Here is a 20,775-nt window from a genome sequence, read left to right as displayed (position 1 = left end):
CGGAGCCGTCCTCGGAGCCGGAGGTGTGAAGCGACCTCGCAGAGCCCGCGCCCGGTTCTTCTCGCTCCCCCCCTCTCTCCCGCCCCGCGCCTCTCTTCACCCCGCTCCCGTCCCTGCTCGCGCAGCCATGGCGGAGCCGTCGGCGGCCACCCAGTCCCCGTCCGTCTCCTCGTCGTCCTCCGGGGCCGAGCCCTCCGCGCCCGGCGGCGGCGGGAGCCCGGGAGCCTGCCCCGCCCTGGGGCGAAGAGCTGCGGCTCCTCCTGTGCGGGTGAGGCTCGCGGGGTCCCCGCCGCGGGAGGGGGGCTCGGGGCTCGGGAAGGGCGCGTCCCGCGCCGGCTGGAGCGGGGCCCCGGGGACGGCGTCTGGTGAGTGGGCCGGGGGGAGGGGAGCGCGAGGTCGCGCCACCGGTGAGGAAATAACGGGGTGTGAGGCAAACAGGTTGGGGGCGGGGAGCTGGTCTGCAGAGTGGGCGTTAACGCCCAGACGGGCAGGTGGGGGGCCGGCGCCCGTGGGGGGGGGCCGTCCGCGCACCGGGGGTGAGCGGGTGGAGGACGGAGGGGCCGGAGCAGGTGGATTGCGGGGCGCGGGGCCGAGGACAGGTGTTGACACTGTCGTCCAGGAGCCTCCCGAGGCCGGGGAGGGAGGCTTTGCTCTCGGGAAGGATGAGCCGGTGGGATGGAACATTCGAGCCCTGCATTTTACCGTTCCCGGCCTTCGATTTCTCTGTGGCTAGACGCTCCCGTGCCCGCTCTCCCCGAGGCGTGATGAGAAAGGCTCGGGAGGCTGGGGAGGGAGCCGCGGTGGGCCAAGATGGATCCGTGGCTGCAACTGCAACACAGCCTGGCGCGGCGTGGGGGTGGGGGCCTGCAGGCGGTCGCCTGTGTTCTAGAAGGTGATCGGGAGAACCCGGCCAAGCCGGCAACGTATTTGGATTTCATGCTTTCTGAGGGCTGTTATTGATCGCTGAGTAACAAAAGGGGGGGTTTACCGCAGAAAGGGGGGAGGGGGAAGAACATTCAGACAAAGCAGTGGCTGCTTGAACCCCCTTTCTCCTCCCATCTCTGAAAGACTAGGAGGGAAGCTGCAGGCCGCTTTTAGTTTCCATTGTATGCGCGTCTGCCTGCTGGTGGGAGCTGGCTGGCAAGCGCCCCTCGCGCAGAGATCTGCAGTGCAGATGCCTTCTTGAAGAGAAAAAAATGCACCATGAGCAGGTGGTGGTTCTTAAAGGAACTGTCTTTGAAGGAAAAAAATAAATGCGTTTTCTCATAGGAAGAACTAGAAGCTCGGGAGAATACATAGGATTTTGCTCTCTTTTTAGTTCCATTAAGAGGTTTTGAGAGATTTTTTTTGAATGTGTCATTATTGTCTCCTTTGCCAGAATCTTGGGTTTATGGTGCTAAGAACATAACATTTCTGATCTTTAGGTATCTCGACGTCTTTTTCTAATCGTGGATTTCCGTATAAGAGCCTTGGTGTAACCCTGTTGGATTTCCCAGTGTGGTTAATGTCATTTCAGGAGACTATCAGAGGAAGCTTCTGCAAGGTCAAGATTAGCTGTCCAGATAAAGGAATGAGGCAACAAATTTAGAATCCTGTTCCCTTTAAACTACTAGCAATTCTGCTCCAAATTTTTGTTTTCTGGGCAAACATCCAGATGAACTGCAGCTTCCCTATAACTTAGCAACTTGATGTTTTGGTTTCAATATACTGTCATTGCTTACTGTTTGTTGTACATACCTTTGTGTGTTTTTTATTTAAATTTTTTATACAACTGATAGATACTGTATCTTGAATGCTTATCTATTGCAATATGTGTTAATAAATACTGGAGAGGTATTTTTATTGAGTCCCAGGTTCTACATCATGAAAATAAGGTGGAGTGGTTTTTGTTGTTGTCGTGGTTATTCCAAAAGTTACTCATTTACAATGGCTACTAAAAAAATATACTTCGATTTTTGCCAACCTTCACCTTCATGTTCTTTCATCAAGTAACTCTTAGTTTTAGAAACTTTCTAAAAATAAAAGGAGAGTACATGGTTCCTTGGTACCAGGCAGGAATCAAGTATGTCTTCACTGACCTATCCACATAAATTTCACAAATAGTGGTTCCTGCATGAAGTTAGAGAATGAAGGTCCAGTACCTGAGGTACTAATGCAGCCAGCAATGTGGAATGCTTGGAGAAGATCAGGAGCCAGGATTGGTCCCTAGATTGCCTAGATTTCTGTCTCTGATGTAGTTTCAAAGACAGAAATTAGAGGCTGAGGTGAAATTGAGTTAAATATTTAGTGTTCTTTCTAGGAGGAATGTTGCCTTTTATTAGACTTCAGGAATAGATGGATGCCTCTTGTCTGAACTTTAAAAGTGTTAATACTTAACTGTTGATAAGACTTTGAAATTCAGTGACTTTGCTAGAGATGTTCTTTATGATTGCTGTGAAAATCATGATGCCAAAATAAAGCCACATGTCAGGTATCTGTTCATGGAAATTAGCTCAGAGCAAACAGCTTGGCCAATTTCTTTAAGCTTTTGCTCTAAATACTTCTTTTCTTACTCATGAAAGTTAGTACCATGTGCTTTTTATGGTGTCATGTTCAGACTCTTAACGTCAATCAAATGTGAGTATATAATTTGTACTTTCAGTCTTAACCCCTAAAAAAGACTCTGACCACCTGACCACTGATGTTATCTGTATACTGTAGTGAGGTTAAGTTACCATGGTCATGTGAAATTAACATGGTGATAAACACACAGGCTTGAGCTGAGAGACAGACTCTCCCTCAATAATTTCATGACTTGATACAAATCCTGAGCCTCACTTAGACTAAATTTGCTTTTGGCCTTTAAATCCTACTATTTGATATCTGTATTTGCAAGGTATAAGGTTTTCCACTTACATACAAAATAGCAATTGAATTACAAGTGAGAATCACAACCTTCCTCTTAATAAAGAACCTGTGCATTTTTCATTCTAAACGTGAGGCAGTGTTTCAGCTTTTGACCACTCACATTAAGTCTTAATTAATGCTGCCACCCCTTTCATTCAGCAAGTTTGTTGAAGAGGTGGGGGAAGGAGGAGAGCCAAGATGTTTTTCAGGTGGTTTGGCATAACATCAATATGCTTAATTATTTCTGCAGCATTCTAACCATAATAAAGATAGTTATAATACATTATGAAGTTCCTATCAGTGGAAGCAAGAGACAGGAGACAGCAAGAAGGATCATGTCAGTATGGACTACAAATACCTCATGACTTGGATGGTTTTTATTTCTCAGGAATAAAAGGTTCTTTTCAATGGTGTTTTCTTTCAGAATCAAATTCACAAATGATTTAACCATTCTGATTAAGCAAACCAGTCTATATATATTTAATAGGCATAGCTTAATCCTAAATTGAAATCTAGAGAGGATTGTTTATAAAGTTGCTGCTAAGAGCATCCGTGCTTTTATTATTTTAGAGATTGTTTGAAAACAAAAATAAAACTATGATTATAAAATTATTGTATTCTGCAATGGGAGAATTATATATCCTGATATAGGAGTCACTATTAAATCCTGCACTCATAAAATGAAGTTTGGTAGTGGAGGAATTGGTGACATGTCATTGAAGGGAAAAGGGAAAGTTAAGGTTTTCAGTTTTGTTTGAGCCAGGAGTTTTTTCTGCAGAAAGGCACTTCTCATTAGTCATAATTTTAGAATTAGCACTTTTGTAATTATGAGCAGAATTATAAAGTCTCCAAATAAATGATTATATGTATTTGTTGTATGTACTTAGAGTTTGTGCTCAACTTTATTGCAAATGGTGAATTTAGTATTGCTTCCTAACCTTACACTTTAATTGACATTAATTTCATAGTAAAACTTTTTGGATAAAATTACCAAGTTGATGTTATGTTCATATAATTAACTCATTTAGAAGTTGCTCAGGAAACTGACTTACCTTCAATTCTGTTCATTGTACCTTATTGTTGAGTATGTAACAAGTGTTTTGAAAAAGGTGTATATGCTAAGTAAGTTTAGCTATAATCAGTGTTGCTGGTGCTTGCATCATTGAAGGCTTTACTACATATCTGTGACCTATGTAAGAAATGTTACTCTGGGATATTGCAATTTCAGAGAGAATTCCTTTAAATACTGTATAGGATTTGCATTTCTTTTTTTTCTTTTCTTTTTTTTTTTTTTTGGAGGGGGGTGGGTAATTGTTAGCAGGTAGCCTGCTCTTATGAGAGTTCTTATTTGTTTTCTTCAGACAACTGATTTATTTCTCCCTATAAGCACATCATCATAACCTAACCAGGAGAGGACTTGTGAGTTTTTTGACATATTCCTCATTGGGAACTCGCCTTTGAGCATAGATTGAAGGGTATTTTGGAAACATTTTTTCTTACTAAATTAATACAGAACCCTTTTGTCCTGCTACCTGAAAACATTTCAGAGGTGAGCATTGTCTTCATTTTACACATAAGGTAGAAATGTTTGATTTCTATGTTACATTTGTATATTGTTTCATATTTTAAATTGTGCCCATATATAAACTTAATTCAACAAATGTTTGAGTATACATTAAACCTCTTTGTTAGGTGCTGTGGAAGATAGAAAAGTAAATAAATTACAGACCATCCCTTGAGAGGCTGTATTTCAGTGGGAGATAGACTTGTATTATGCTTATGTAAAATCTCATTTTACAGATGAAGAATTAAACTCAGATATTAGGAGATATGCCCAAAGGTTTGTGGCTGTGAAGTTGAGTATAACGATGAAACTAAGACTGAAGGATCAATTCCTTCTTCTCTCAAATATACACATTGCCTCTCTTTAAAATTGGAAACAATGTGTAAGTAGTTCAGTCACCCTCTTGAATTCAGTTATCGGTTTAAATTAACAACCTTCATTTCTGATCCCATGGTTTCTAAGCCAGGTGCCCTCGTGTTCCATTGTTTCATAGAAATTTCTCTTGTGAAGTTTACCAGTTCTTTCCACATTGTTAAATCCATTGTCGCGTCTCAGTCTTTTATCTTTTTTATATATAATATCTTTTTATTTATTTATTTTATATATTTTTTACATTATTTTTCATTTTTGCACAATGTATGCATTTTCATCTTGGTTTTAGTCCCCATACAATTCCCCCCCACCCTTATTTTGATCCTAATCTGGTGCCCGGTCCCCCCCACCCCTGCCCCTGTTTGTCTCTGGTTTATAGTTGTTTGTTGATTTTTATTTTTATTATAATTAGTTTTTTTCCTGGTCCCTTATTTAGGTCTTCTAAATTCCTGCTATGAGTGAGACCATCGGGTATTTTTCTTTTTCTTTCTGGCCTATTTCACTGAGCATGATCCCTTCTGGCTCCATCCATGTTGCTGCAAATTGCATGAGTTTATCTTTTTTGATTGCTGAATAATATTCCATTCCATTTACCACATCTTCTTCATCCAGTCATCTATTTTGGGCATTTGGGTTATTTCCATAGCTTACCTATTGTAAATAGTACTGCTATAAACATAGGGGTGCAGGTGCCCTTTTGAAGTAATGTTTTTGTGTCAGTCTTTATCTTAAATGCCCTCTTAACGACTTATGTAAAATTGATCTCTTCGGTCTCCTTGGAAAATCTTTTAAAATTTGTCTTCTGTGACACTGCACTCTCACCAACTGCTCTTCCTCTATCTCTTTTGCAAGTTTTTTTTTTTTCTGAGATATAATTCACGTAACAAAACCTTTTTAAAGTGGTTTTTAGGTTATATACAAGGTTGTAAGCCATCATCACTATATATTGAAGAATATTTTTATTACCCTGCCCACTGCAAAAGAATCCCATACCTGTTAGCACTCCTCACTACTCCTTCCCTCTCTCAGCAACCACTGATTTACTTTCTGACATCAGGGAGTTCCGTATTCTTGGAATTTCACATTACTGCTTATTTTTCATCTTTCCAACTTTTCAAATTTAGAGTACGCCCAGTTTCACTTTTCAGAACTTTTCTATATCATTGGTGTCATTTATGATATCCAGCTTGTGGTTTGAAATACCATCTATCAATTTGTATTTCTAAATCTTTGTCTTCAACCTCCATGTCTAATAGCATCTCAGTTTTACAATGCATACACTTAAATCCCAGATTGTTCCCCTTAAATCTGTTCTCCGTATTACTCATTCAATGAATGACCATTCTGTCCATCTTTTGCTCAAATAAAGTATGGAATCATTCTCGACCCTTTCCTTCACACAACCACCCACAAATCCTATTGATTCTACCTTCAGAATATATCCAGTGTCTGGCCAATTTTCTCCGTTGCTGCTGGCTTGGTCCAGGCTATTACTGTCGTAGTTTTGGGTTATTGCAGTTGCCTTTCACTGATCTCTAGTCTTCCTTTCTTGCCTCTCTTCAGTCATTCCTCCACATACCAGCAGTTGGAAGCCTGTGAAGAACGAAAGTTAGAGCATGTCACTCATGAGCAAATGCTTCAGTGGTTTCTAATCCCTTTCAGAGTAAATGCCAAAGTCCCTAAAGGGCTTCGAATGCCTTAGGATATCTGACCGCAGCCTTCCTCTTGGTCTTCTCCTTGCCAGTTCTTAACACCAGGCATACCCCTCCATCTCAGAGTCTTATCTGCTCTTCACTGCTTAGAATGTTCTTCCCTGTATAGCCTTGCAGCTATTTTTACTCTTTTACCTCCTTTAGATCTTGGCCTAGTCACTTTATCTAAGTAACGCAAGAAAGTGGTATCTTACAGGCTCTCCCCGCTTTATTTTTTTATCCGCTTATTATAATTTTACATATATGATTTCATTTGTTTCTTCTGCACTAGAATATAATTCCTGTCAGAGTGGAGATTTTTACTGCTTTACTCACTGTTCTGTCTCTAATGCCTGAATAGTACCTGGCACACAGCAGACCTTTAGAAATTTTTGAGAGCAGAGACCTTATATTTTTGTTCAGCACCTAAAACACCCTTGGCTCATAATAGGTGGTGTCCAGTAAATATTTATGGACTAAATGAATGGATGTAGAAACTCTTTGCAGAAAAGCATGCATGTAAATATTTTGTAAACTTTCACAGGATACATGAACTGCTATAAAATCCATACATAAATTTCGAGTTAAGAAAATTCAGTTTTAGAAAATTGAATTACAAGCTTTGCAGAGATGCAATCCTGTGGAAATTGATATATCCATTTAGGTTCTGAGGAGAGTGTTTTCTTATAAGTTCATAAAACTAAATCTGTAATATATATTTAACACTTAAGATAGGATTGTTTTACTAGTGTCTTTACTTTTAGACTCATGATATTTCCCATTAATGGCTTTTGTCCAGAAAAGTGTCTTTCACTATATAGCCACTTGAATGCTACATCTTGGTGTATTAGAAACGTACTTCCAATAAGGACTCAATGGAAGGCTAGTCTACTATGTCAGAATTTTAAAATATTTTACAAAAAATTTAATTTCCATTTTATTCCTACCAAAATCTAAGGTCTTAATTAGATACGTCTTGAACATTATTTGGAGAAGGATAGAACATTTATTTCTAAAAGTAAATTCAGTGCTATTTTAGAAGTTGGATTATTAAAATATTTGTAACAAATTTCCTATTTATACCATTAATTTTGTTTCTGTCTCTCTAATTTTGTTACTTTTGCAACAAAAATTTTGCTTGATCTTCTCCTTAGATTGCATATACATTTACTCCATAATGTGCCCAGAGAGCTTTCCCTCTTTGTAGTGTCGTGACTGTAGAGGGGGCATCTTGATAATGAACACTATCTTAGTTTATAGTAAAGGGAACTACATTGGTAGGACGAAAGTCCATTACTGGGACTAATACAGTTTATTTTTGAAATAATTTAAAAATCTTTAGTTCAATTTTCACTAAACATATATTAAGCTTCCGTAGTATTCAGGCCTTTATTCCAGGTCTTCTTTTATATGCTGGCTGTCATATTCTGTCTTATGAAAGATACAGCGATGTGTGAGGTGGTCCTTAATTCTAAAGTGCTTCTAATCACTTTGGAATTTATTTCTAGGGGTATATAAATTGAATTTAACTAGATAGTAGATTTTATCTACATTTAGTTGTTCCAGAGGACCAAAACATTACTATTTGGTCTATCTTTGTAATAAAATAAATAAAAATAAAAATCAGCCTACCAGTTTACATAGACTCTCCCCATTCCTTACATGTGGGGAGTACTTAGTGACTTGCTTCCAAAGAGAACAGTATGGAAGGGTGGGGGTATATACTGTTGTAGAAAAACCTGACTAACTGTATCTTAGCCATGGGATCAAGCTTAACTTCAGTGGTAAGTCATAGTCATAGTTTGTACCCTTAATGTGATCCAACGAGGATGACCCTTTACCTAAGAGGTATTCTTCCTCAAAACTCAAAACCCTTCTTAACCGTGTGAAAGACTTCAGACAAACCCAAATTCAGGGAGATGATGAATGTCCAGTATTCCCCCAAACTACCAAGAACATCAAAAACTCGGCAAGTCTTATTATCAGGGAAATGCAAATGAAAACTGCTATGGGATACACTACCTCACACCTGTGAGAATGGCTCTCATCTAAAAGACCAGAAACAAGAGTTGCTGAGGGTATGGAGAAAGAGGAACCCTCCTATATTGTTGGTGGGAATGTGGACTAGCTTAGCCTCCATGGAAACAGCATGGAGGTTTCTCAAAACATTTAAAATAGATCTGCTATTTGATTCAGCAGTCCCTCACCTAGAGATCTACTGGAAGAATATCTACTGGAGAATCCCTCACCTAAATATCTACTTAACATTTATTTCAAGGAATATATGACTCTGATGTTCATTGCAGTTTATGTATAATATTTAAATTGTGGACGCAACCTAAGTGCCCAACTGACAGAGGATATGATGTCTACACACACTGAAATACTACACAACTATTAGGAAAACTAAATGAAGTCTTGCCACTGTGGCAACGTGGATGAACCATAGGGGATTATGCTAAGCAAAATAAGTCAGGAGTAAGACAAATACTGGATGATTTCACTCACATAGAGAATGTTTAAAAAAAAAAAAAAAGCCTAGGAACAAACAAAAACAAAGCAAACCCTTGAAATCCTTCTGCAGAATGGAGGCTGCCAGAAAGGGTGGGAGCAAAGGGTTAGTTATCAGTGGACAACAGGGAGGATCATTGGCGCTTTGGTGATGGGTGTGGTGTGATAAACATACCTTTGCGGAGGTGTGAACCTGTACCTCAGTCATATTTTTTTAAAAAGCAAGGTAAGTCTGAGAAATTGTCATAGTCCTAAAGAGGCCAAGGAGACATTATGGTAGATTAAGATGTGGTATCCTGAATGGGATTTTGGAACAGAAAAGGGGCATTAGGAGAAAACTTGTGAAATCTGAGTGAATGAAATACGGGGTTTAGTTAATGATGACCTATTATTGGTTCATTAGTATGACAAATGGACCACTATACTAATGTACCAGATTAACAATCGGAGAAATTCGGTGCTGGATATAAAGCAACGCTGTGCTTTTTCTGTAAATCTAAAGATATTCTAAAAAGTTTAAAAAGAAAAGAAAGAAATCCTTAATCATGAAATAGATATTGCTTTGGGAGAGACTAGGAAGTCCTTTCTCACTACTTCTATTCCAGAATACACTGGCAGTTCTCGCCAGCGCTAACATATAAAAGATGTAAATCGTATAACGATATAGTGGGAAAAAACAACTTTTTCAAAAAGGGAAAAACATCCTGGAGCACTGTTGACGGTGGCATTATTTAAGTCTATTTCTAGTATTTGTGAAATAACTTTATAATTGCTAGGTGGAAAAGGAATTAAGTAAGGACCAGTATAGTGAGGGCTGCTTTTGAACAGCTTTGCTCTTTACATGCTTTTTTTATTTTTTCCATCTTTATTTAACAGGTAATTAAAATTGTGGGTTTGTTTGATTTCTTTATTTTTAAGGACCAAAGATTGTAGTGGAATACAGACCTAGAAATCCCTTTTATTAGTTCCTTTTGTTGCAGGCATATTGTATGTACTTTGCTTTTCAAATTTAATATATCAACTGTATCAATTTATATAGTTGTATCTCCTTTTTCATAGCAACAAGTAGTCCATGATTATTTCTAGTATTTAATAGTCAGTGCTCTTATGAATAACCTCAGATACGTGTCTGAGTATATGTTTGCAAATACATCTGTAGGATAAATTTGTAGGCAGGAATGCTGAATTAGAGGTTATATGCAGGGGGTGGGGAGAGTATGTGCATTTAAATTTTGATATAGCCAAATTTAGAGGCATTTAACTTTAGAAGATGAAAGATTTCTCACGTAGTCCTAATTTACCAGAAGTTTGTGGTTTGTTTTTAAAGTGTTCAGAGTCAGCTTTGCATATTTGCCAATTGTATGTTTTTAAATGGTCACATTAATGTCCAACTCCTTAAAATATAGTTGAAAATGGTTAAAAATGAGTTATCAATTAGATGTCTATTTTCCCTTTTCCACAAAGTTGCAGGGGAGCATCATCTGTTCTTGAAATGATAATTGTTTTAAAAATGCTAGGGGTTCCTCTTTTCTTTCATTGAAGGTTCGAGAGTAACCAAAAAAAAAAAAAAAAAAAGAATTGATTAAATTTTAGAAATGCATCTCGTAAATGAAATAAAGTTTGCCGCCAGGTGAGTGAAAATAGTAATTGGAAATAATGATTTGATTTTTCCCTTTTTGCTTAAACCTAATGAAATTATGATGCTTGACCAAAAAAAAAAAAAAAAGAAAGAAAAAGAAAGGAAAGATTCCTGTGAGAGGTTGTCAAATTCTCACACTGTATATTTTCTTTCAGATTCCTTTGTTTCTTCCTCTTCCTCTCAGCCTGTATCTCTATTTTCGACCTCACAAGGCAAGTCTGTCATTTTTTTGTGCATTAGTGAAAGAAAAATGTTGAGAAAGAGGCTGTAACTGGGGATATGAGGCACAAGTTTTTTTATGGCCCCACAAATCCCTTAAAATAAAAACTAATTATAAGCCAGTACTTAATATTTAGCAGTGTTCCAGGGATCACCTGTAATGGTTAACAAAATAGGCTTGGTGGATCCTGCAACATAACATACAGTTTAGGTGGAATTTTGAGTATTTCTTACAAATTAAAAACCTGCCCACAGAATTTGGAGTAGATAGGCTTATGACTCTGAAAACAGCCCACCCCAGAATGCATTTAGTTTATTTGCAGATTATGTAACTGGCTTGGAGAGGTAAAAGGTTTGGGAAAACAGTCTAGAAGTGTGCTTCCTTCTGAGCTACTAAAAGACCAACTTGGATACTTTAGTGTCAGCTTATCTGAAATTTGTCCCAAGAGCTAGACTAGTTCCAAATTGCCTAGGACATTAAACAGTCAGTTGACATTTTGGCAAGCAAGTCTTGTTTTCCTGGAGATTAAGCTGTGGCTTTGTTGGGGTTTTTTGTTTTGTCTTTTTTTTTTTTTTTTTTTTTTAAATCTGCCAACCAGTGAGGAAGGGAATCAGTGTGAAGCTATAGTTTGTGAGAAGAACACTGCCGTCTAGAAGAGAGAGCCCTGCATGCTTCATTGCGTTGCACTAATAAAGTGCTGCTTCATTTGTCTGTTGTGCTCGACCTCACATATAGGTCAGTGAAAACCCCTTTTTTGAAGAAGGGGATAAAAGGCAATTATACTGACTAGATAGGTCTAAGTACCCTGTGCAAAGCTTATTGTCCCAGCTGGAATTTTCCACATGCATAGTCTTGGTGCTGGTTTATTAGAAAGACTTTGACCTTATAAGAAAAAAAACATAATGGGATAAAGGGAATGTAGTATAATTTTTGCAGGGGTGTAATCTTTATGAGAAATATGATATATAATTTGTTGCTTTTAATGCAGTCAGATAACATCAGCACCTCAGTCCCTTTAAGATATGCCTCATGGTGTGACTCTGGGGTCTTGGTAAGCTTAGAGCCTTTGAAATTGACTTGTTTACATTAAAAGATAGATATTTTGTGAAGTTAAAAAGTAACTCGAACACAGGAAGTGATTCTTGATATCTAGAAATCAACTAGAGTTATACTGTTACGAATTTTATTTTTCTGCATGAGAAATTTAATAAATTAGGTAAATTTATTCTACACTGGAAGATAAACTGGTAAAAATGTAGGTAGAACAAATAATTTTATTTTCTTAATTGTAACTATTTCAGATCTTTTAAAATACACTCTTCATAGTTATAATTTCAAGTCACTTTTTCATAGAGAGAGAAGATATTGATGTGCTAAATAGTGTTAAGAGTGTGACCCAGGCACAATATGCCTGATGTATAAAATGTTGAGAAGATAATTGTCATACTTTTAAAAATTATTTTACCCCCATTAGTAAAATTACATATATACTTAATAGAATGGAGATGTATAAAATGTTGAGAAGATAATTGTCATACTTTTAAAAATTATTTTACCCCCATTAGTAAAATTACATATATACTTAATAGAATGGAGGTAAATAAAAAGAATTTTTGTAATTAAAAATTAAGTAGGGGGCCTCCCTGGTGGCACAAGGGGTTAAACACAGCATTATGAAACTATCTGCAGCCTCTGTGGTACAAGTTCCATCCCCTGCCAGGGAGCTGACCCACATGGCGCAGCAGACCTCTCCTGGCTCGCCCACTGCTCCCCTCAGCAGTTTATTTCAGTGAATCTGCCTCTTTTGCTCCCCACTCTGTCTCTGGTGAATCCTCTTACCCCGCACCAGCCTGCACCCCAATTCTTGTATGCTTAAATAAATAAAATAAATCTTTAAAAAAAAAAATAATGGAAAAGTAACCCTGCTTCATTGGCAGGTCTAAATGTCAGCTTGCGGGGTGGTTTGACAGAACACCTTGGCAGATGATTAGATGTGTTCTAGGCTAGCTAAGACTGGTAGCTTCTAATCTACCTTAATAAAAATAAGGGAGGAGGAAAATGTTGATGTATTTGGGTAACTGGCTCTAAATCTCTGGAATGGCTGGGACTAGTCCATCCGAAACAGGCCTTTCAGAGTGACTGCTGCCTTGAGTTCATAACTGGCACTAACCCAACTAAGGGATCTGTCTCTGGCGTGTGTCCATTAACCATTTAGCCTTGGAGAATTGTGCCTTATTTTTATATACTTAAACCCCATTAAGCAATATATAGCAACAATAGGACGTTTTCATATTTGAGAATGATACATTTTAGCCCTGAAGTATATATCATTACTGGGTTTCAAGATGTATATGACAAAAACTGTCATTTATTTGGCCTGAGTAAAGAAAGGGCAGTTAACTTTTTCACATGTAAATTTTGTACTTTTTATTGAATTTTACTACTTTGAAATATACAGCTACTTAAACTAAAAAGTTGAGCTTTTTGAAAACTAGTGGATAGATTTATGATGAGAATATTAATGGGATATCAGTTCCTTCATAAATTTGTATTCCTCAGTAGGTCCTTACAGTCTTTTACTTATTACGTCCCTTTTTTCTCATAAAGCAGAATTAAATTTCAGCCTAATCCCTAAGCATTTCAAAAAAGAAAAAATTTTAATGTTTTCCTATACTGTGAAATAAAGATAGAAACAGAGATAAGGATGTAGTATGTGACTAATTTTTACTGAGCTTTTTCTGTGCTCAATGCCTGATGTGAATCACCTCATTTAATCCCTACCAATTTATGCAGTAAAAACACTAACTCTTTTACTATTTGAGGCGACTGGGGTTTAAGTAGTGAGATAATTTACTCAAAGTCATATACCAAGTGACAGACCTATGACTCCTAAGTCTGTGCTCTCACAACCATTACCTACAATAAAGATGATGCTGTGTATTAGTTGCTTTTAGTGTTTAGAGTGTTTTAGAGATGTCATTTAGAGGATTTAATGTTAAAAACATGAGAGCAAAAGAACAAATTATAATTTTAACCATTTTCTCACTATTGGTGACGTAATTGAGTATCACCTGAGGGATGTGCTTGCTCCATCAGACACAAAATCAAACTGAAATATGATTTCTACTTTTGAAATTGTTGATAAGAATGGACGCTGAAAAATTTTATTTTCTTTAGAAAACATTGGAAGAAAAGTAGGTAAAAATAATACTGGGAAGAGAGACTCCATCCACCGTGCAGAGTTGGAAACACATTAGCTGTAGTGAACAGTTGCGTTCAATTTGAGTAATGCAGTAGGCATCTGGAATAGGAAGTTAAACACTGAACTTTGGGGCACGCATTGAGAAGTAATTTGCCAGTTACAGCCTTTTTTTTAACAAAAGCAAAACATTTTTCTTTGTACAAAAGAGACTTTCTGTTTAGGATTAGCTTGGCTGCAAAGTGTCTGCTGGCTAACTTCCTATTTTGATGCTGTGGCTGAAAGTTGCTGATACTGTTTTGCACGATAATTTGTCTTTCCTTCTTGTTTTGTGAACATGAGAAAATTCAAGTGTAGGAAAACCTATACCTGAATATTTCAAGCCTTCTTGTATGAATATGCACAGTATGTCTCTGGAAAAAGTAACCTAGTGGCTACTGCAGGCTGGCACTCTTTCTTTGCTGCTGTGTGTGGTTTTTCCATGTTACAGGTATCCTTTCAATTAAAAGTAATTAATGTCCAGGGGGGAGGGTAACCAAATGGTAACTCACATTTCAAGCTTTTCACTCTTTTTAGAAAGACCTCTGATATCGAATAAAGCATTCATTACTGATTTTTTTCTAGGTCACATTGTGTTTCCAGTAATTAAACACTAGAGTAAAAAAATACTAAATCTTTTTCTAAAAGAATGCAAAACAAAATAGAAAAGTTAATTTGTAGGAAAAACAACATAGTTTTTTTTTTCCAATTCATATGTATTTACTTGATACATACACAGAATTCACTTGAAAGGTGGTGGTGGTGGTGTTTGTCACATCATTTTTTAACTTCCTACCTTGTTCTTTGAGATGAAATACTCTGGGCATCGAAGAGGGAAGATTCTTCAGTTTCCACAACAGTCTTTAGTCAAGTAGAACTTTTTCCTTGTCCCAATAAATTTTGTTACTATATTTTCAAATTACTATTCAGTAGGCAGAAGGGACCGCCCTTGCCCTATAAGTTGTGCTCCTGGGCAAAGATGATCTATGGTGAGGAGCCTGTTCTGTAGGATTTTTACAGGACTAGAGTTTTAAAGTGCAGCTAAAACATAGCATGCAGTAAAGCTGAGGTCTCAAACCAGATTCATTACCTGGGAAACTTGTAATGCAAATAGCTGAGCTCCATCCTCCTTAGGAAGGTCTGAGTCAGTCAGTCAGCGATAACGCCCATGAAATTCTGGTCATTGCGCTGAAGTTTGAAAGTGACTGTAAAAGGTTGCATCAAAGCTATTTTTTTGTGCTAGAATGTTCAGCTAGTTGTATGTTGAACTAAAATATACATTTGACCTTGATGATGATAAAGATCATTTACTGAAACATTTTGTGCAGGAAAAATTCTTTCATCTTTCAGTCTTGGCTCAATGTTTTTATTTCTTGGGCTCTCTTAAATGTTGACTCACATAGAACCTAGCATAGTTCTTGGAATGTCATAGTCATTTGATTTATAATAAATGATTCAGAAGTTACATCACCCAAAGTCTTGAAATAGAGTAAAGCTCTTTAAATTACTTAATATGTTACTTCTAGAAGGATGCTTTCTATTTTAAAAACGATTTTTTTTTGAAGATTTATTTATGCATACAAGAACTGGGATACAGGCCAGAGATGTGTCGGGTGAGAGGATTCACCAGAGACAGTTTGGGGACAGAACAGGCAGATTGACTGGAATACACTGCTGAGGGGAGCAGCAGGTGAGACAGGAGAGGTCTGCTGCACCATGTGGGTTTCTCCCTGCCACCGGGGGTCCCTTAAAAACAATTTTTGAAGTTAACTGTGTCTTAACCAAAGCACTGTATTTGCATGGGTCAGTTTTAGTTAATTTGGCAAATTGGTACAGATGTTGAGTAGGGCAGCCTTTTCAAGTGTCCTTTAGTTTAGAACATTGAGGCCATCTGTACCTGGGACAGATCCTCCCTGTGGGTAGAATAATTCTAACCTTACTTTCAGGAGTAGGAGGGGTCCACTGTGTCACCTGAAAATCAGGTCACATTTTTCCCTCTCAGATTGTCAGACTATAAAAGTGGATTTATAGAAGCAGTGTGTTCTAAATTGTTCATCTTACAGATAAAAGTATATCAGTGCTTCATAATATCAAGTTGTTTGTTTTAGATGGGTTAGTGTTTCTATTGAATAGCTCTGGGCGGGGGGTGGGGAGGTTCCCCAGATTTCTCAATAGCATTACTCTTTTTTATGTTTTACCTTTACAATGGAAAAAGTAGGCTGAAAAGCACTTGTCATGAAAAATTTTTTTCACTTGCAATTTGTAGCATGATAAGGCTTTTCTGTTTCACTGTTGGCAATTTTATGCATGTCTTGAAGGATAACTGTTGATCATAGTATTACATTTGTGTGTGTGTGTACACATCCTATGTGTATGTGTGTATGTATATGTGTAATTTGAAAAATAAAAAGCATGCTGCTTGGCCTGATTAGCTAATGTGTAATTGTACTGGTAAACAAATTTTTTCTTTCAAATTTGAACGATAGAGGCGATTGAGCTCTTTTTGCTCTGATGAACCACCTTCAGAAATTATGATTTCCTCTCTTTTTCATCCTCTGAAATACATAACACTAACCTTAGAATACTGCATGGAGAAAAAAAGCAAAGTGTTAGGCAGTCAGCCCACCGTACCAAAGGGAAAAAAGACTGCCTGGCTCTGCTAGATGTGAAAAAGATGGAAAAGCTTCAGGAGAGCAGTAAAAGCATAGCCGACTCCCCAGTTTATTGCTGCAGGAGTTCACTGTAAACTTCCTTCCATTCCAGCCAGTTTCCCAGATCATACTACTTTTCTCTCAAAGGAAGTTGGTCAGATGGAACAGCAAATAAATAAAGATCAAGAATCCAGGAACCCAAAAGAAATACCAAGTAGGGAGGATAAAACTACCTTGGATGCTGATAACAAGTTCACTTTGCCAACAGCCCGGAAACCACCGACTGAACTATCTAAGGCAGAAGGCATTTATTCATATTCCTTGTCCCCGTCTGAAGTTTCAGGAGGCAGTATTACTGAAAAGGATTCCCCTGAATCACCATTTGAAGTAATTATTGACAAAGCAGCATTTGACAAAGAATTTAAAGACGCCTATAAGGAGAGCACAAATGATTTCGGTAGCTGGGCAATGCACACTGATAGAGAATCATCTGCAGACATTTTGGAGTCTAGTGACAAAGTATTTCCATTGAGAAGTAAAGAGGCAGGGCGTTATCCAACCTCTGCATTGCTCAGTAGACAGTTTTCACACACAACTGCAGCATTGGAAGAGGTGTCTAGGTGTGTGAATGATATGCATAACTTTACTAATGAAATAATGACTTGGGATTTGGTTCCCCAAGTTAAACAGCAGAGTGATAAATCTGACTACGTCACAAAAACTACAGGACTTGACATGAGTAGCTATGATTCAGAAATTCCGGTGGTAAATCTTAAGACTCATCAGACAATTCCTGTATGTTCTGTTAATGGAAGCACTCCCATCACTAAGTCAACAGGTGATTGGACAGATACTTCTCTCACACAAGAAAATGCCATTAAAAAATCTATCGCAGACTATCCAAATTGCACAAAGGAAGTCATTACCAAAGGCATGCAAGACAGGGCTCAGAAACAAGATGACCCACTTTCAGAGTTACCTGGGTCTCCACTTGAGAAATGTGTGTCGTTGGGTACTGGAGTGGCTGCGGTCAAGGTGGTTTTACCTGATGACCACCTGAAAGGTGAATTGCACTGGCAGAGCTCCATGTTGGGAGATGTGACAGAGGTGGATAGCTCTGGCGAATCTGATGACACGGTAATAGAAGACATCGTAGCAGACACATCATTTGAAGGTCACAAAATTCAGACTGAAAAACCTGTTGCTGTTCCAAATGCTGTTGTAAAAACAGATGAAAGGGAAATCAAAGAAATTCTCAGTTGTAATAAGGAAAACAAAACATTAGAAAACTTTGAAGGGTCAGTCAGTAACTCTGAACTACGACAAATTCAGTCTGATATTCTTGGAAGAAGTCCTGTTGGTGAGGTAGCACCTTCCCAGGTACCTGATATGAATGCCATGTCAGGAGCTGTGAAACAGCCGGGTAGTGTGAGTGGAGCTGCTCCTGCAAATCCTGTCGCAACTGATGACCCAAAACTTTGTTCAGCAGCATCTCCAAATGATTTTAATGAGACAAAATTCTCCCTAAATGTGACAACCTCTGCCTATTTAAAGTCATTACATGAAAAAAGTGTTAAAGATATAGATGATTCTTCCCCAGAGGACCTGATAGCAGCCTTTACAGAAACCAGAAATAAAGTGACAAAAGATAAAGGTGAAGAAAATGCCTTTGAAGCAACATCAGACAAGACTGTGAACTTTAAGACCATTCTTCCTGTAAAAGTCTTATGTGAAAGTGAGCAAGGTGGTTCTGAAATGAAAAACATAAAAAGCAAATACACTGAACACAGCAAAGAAAGAAGTGGAAAGGAGCTTCTGGATATTTTTCCTACTCAGGGTTCTCCAGTGGCATCTCTTGACTTAGAGCAAGAACAGCTCACAATCAAAGCCCTTAAAGAACTCAGTGAAAGGCAGGTTGAGAAGTCAACTTCTGCACAGGATGTAGAATCTCCTTCTGAAGATATACTCAAGTCAACTTTCACCTTTGCTCCAGAATCCTCTTGGCCACAGAGATTGAATGATGTCCTAGAACACACGGATGTAAAGACTGGATCTGATGTTGGGATTTCCAAAAAGCCCACTATTGTAAAAGAACCTTCTAAGGTAGATTCTTTTTCCAGCCTTAGCAGGAGTGAACTGGTAAACAAGCATGTCCTTGCAAGACTTCTGACAGACTTCTCAGGTAACCATTTACATTAGAAGTACTGCATGTGGTTAATTCTGCTGTGATTGATTATATATCTGAGTTTTATTTTTCTTAGTCACTGATTTATAGCAATAAAATTATAACTGGAATAAAAAACACTGTATAATGGGGAAAGGTAGGTTTTTTTAAATGGTTGCTTAGTTGGTTTTCTTATAGCAGTATTTCCAAAACACTAGACCTTTGGTTAAAATCAATATTCTCCCCAGAAAATGTTTATGCTCCCATTATATTTCAAGGTTCTCCTAGATTGATTGCTGCTTTTAAGAACATCATCAGGCTTTCATTTACAAAGCTTATTTTTAAATCTCTATAAAACAAACACTGCTTAGTCCTTGGATTTTTGGATATGGGCCTTATAAAAATCTATTTAGCAATCAAGGATAAAGGAATTCCTGCTGGAACAGACAGTAAATGAAACTTTTAATTAAATGATCTTATCCCACAGAGATTTTGTGCTCTGAAAGCAGGTAACCTATACTGTAGTACAATTTTGTGAGTAATACTTTGGAGAATTCATGCCTTCTACTTCGGACCGCTCAGTATTCTTCAGGCTAAAATTCATTACTAGGTAGTACTAGAGGCTCATCCCCTGGATTTATTTTCATAATTACTTTCCTAACTATTGACCTTCAATTAAATTACTTCAAATGCTATCTATTCTGGGGTCTTAGAAAATGTAAGAAAAAAAGGATATTTAAAGCTCTTCCAGAGGGATCCCCAACCTCTAATACCAAAATCTGCACTTACTACATGGGAGATGTTAGAGGCTATGTAGGGATCTAGGATTTTCCAAATTTTGTTTCACAAAAGATCTCTTTTTCAAATGAAATCATGCATGGCGTTAAACTATTTTAAATGATTATTTTATTCAGATAAATTTATAAGTGGGAATGTACCATTTACTTTTTTCCGTCAAGTTCTTACTATGCACAGATTGTAGAGGGGGGCTTAGTTCTTAACATCATCTTCCTCTCTCCCTCTCTCCTTGGGGAAGCCAGACCTTTGCTCAGCTGCTCTCGGCTTGCTTTTCATAAGGTGCTAAGCCACAGCCTCTGGGATCTTGTCCTACACACACTTGGTGGGCTTGCTGGGGTGCCCACAGCTGCAGCTGCGCCTCAGCTTGCTCACATACTTGGCCCCTAGTTGAGGCTCTTGGCCATGTGGTAGCACATGCCATGGCACCATTGTCTTTGTGTAAAGGTGTTTCCTTACTGAAGATCAAGGGAAATACCTTATCTTTCTAAAAAAATTTTTTAAGATTTATTTATTTATGGGGCCTCCCTGGTGGCGCAAGGGGTTAAGACACAACCTGTGAGGTGGTCCGTGGCCACTCTAGCACGAGTTCGATCCCCTAGAGGGGATCCCCTAGAGGCCAGGGAGCAGCCCCCATGGCGCAGCAGACCTCTCCTGACTCGCTCACTGCACCCCTCAGCATTGTATTTCAGTCGATCTGCCTGTTCTGTTCCCCGCTGTCTCTGGTGAGTTCTCTCACCGTCCGCACCTCTGGCCTGTGCCCCAGTTCTCGTATGCATAAATGGATGGATCTTTAAAAAAAAAGGGGGGGAGGATTTATTTATTTATGCATTCAAGAGTTGGGGTAGAGGCCGGAGATGCAGGGGGGTGAGAGGATTCACCAGAGACAGAGTGGGGAACAGAACAGGCAGGCCGACTGAAATATACTGCTGAGGGGAGCAGCGGGCGAGACAGGAGAGGTCCGCCTCGCCATGTAGGTTTCTCTCTGGCCGGCCAGGGATCAAACTCCTGCTGCAGAGGCCGCAGACTACAGCCACAGTATGG

The 20,775-nt window shown here is 38.5% G+C and overlaps 2 protein-coding genes across 2 annotated transcripts in view; both read left to right on the top strand.

The window, feature by feature from the left end:
* LOC119250113 (reticulon-3-like) overlaps positions 1 to 20,775 on the top strand; it is a 43,522-nt gene continuing 22,747 nt past the window's right edge. The window contains 2 exon segments of the mRNA XM_037517822.2: positions 1 to 239; positions 242 to 268. Of these exon segments, the coding sequence (XP_037373719.1) occupies positions 128 to 239; positions 242 to 268 (139 nt within the window). The 5' untranslated portion in view covers positions 1 to 127.
* LOC119250278 (reticulon-3-like) lies at positions 811 to 20,151 on the top strand. Its single transcript, XM_054697612.1, has 2 exons — positions 811 to 918; positions 16,830 to 20,151. Exons 1-2 carry the CDS (start codon positions 811 to 813, stop codon positions 18,969 to 18,971), a joined length of 2,250 nt encoding a protein of 749 aa, XP_054553587.1. The 3' UTR covers positions 18,972 to 20,151.

The sequence above is a fragment of the Talpa occidentalis genome, unplaced genomic scaffold (genome assembly GCF_014898055.3).
Source record: "Talpa occidentalis isolate TD23 unplaced genomic scaffold, MPIMG_talOcc4v2.1 talOcc4.17, whole genome shotgun sequence".
NCBI lineage: Eukaryota > Metazoa > Chordata > Mammalia > Eulipotyphla > Talpidae > Talpa > Talpa occidentalis.
Note: the sequence above shows the minus strand (reverse complement) of the source record. Positions and strands in the feature narration are given on the sequence as shown.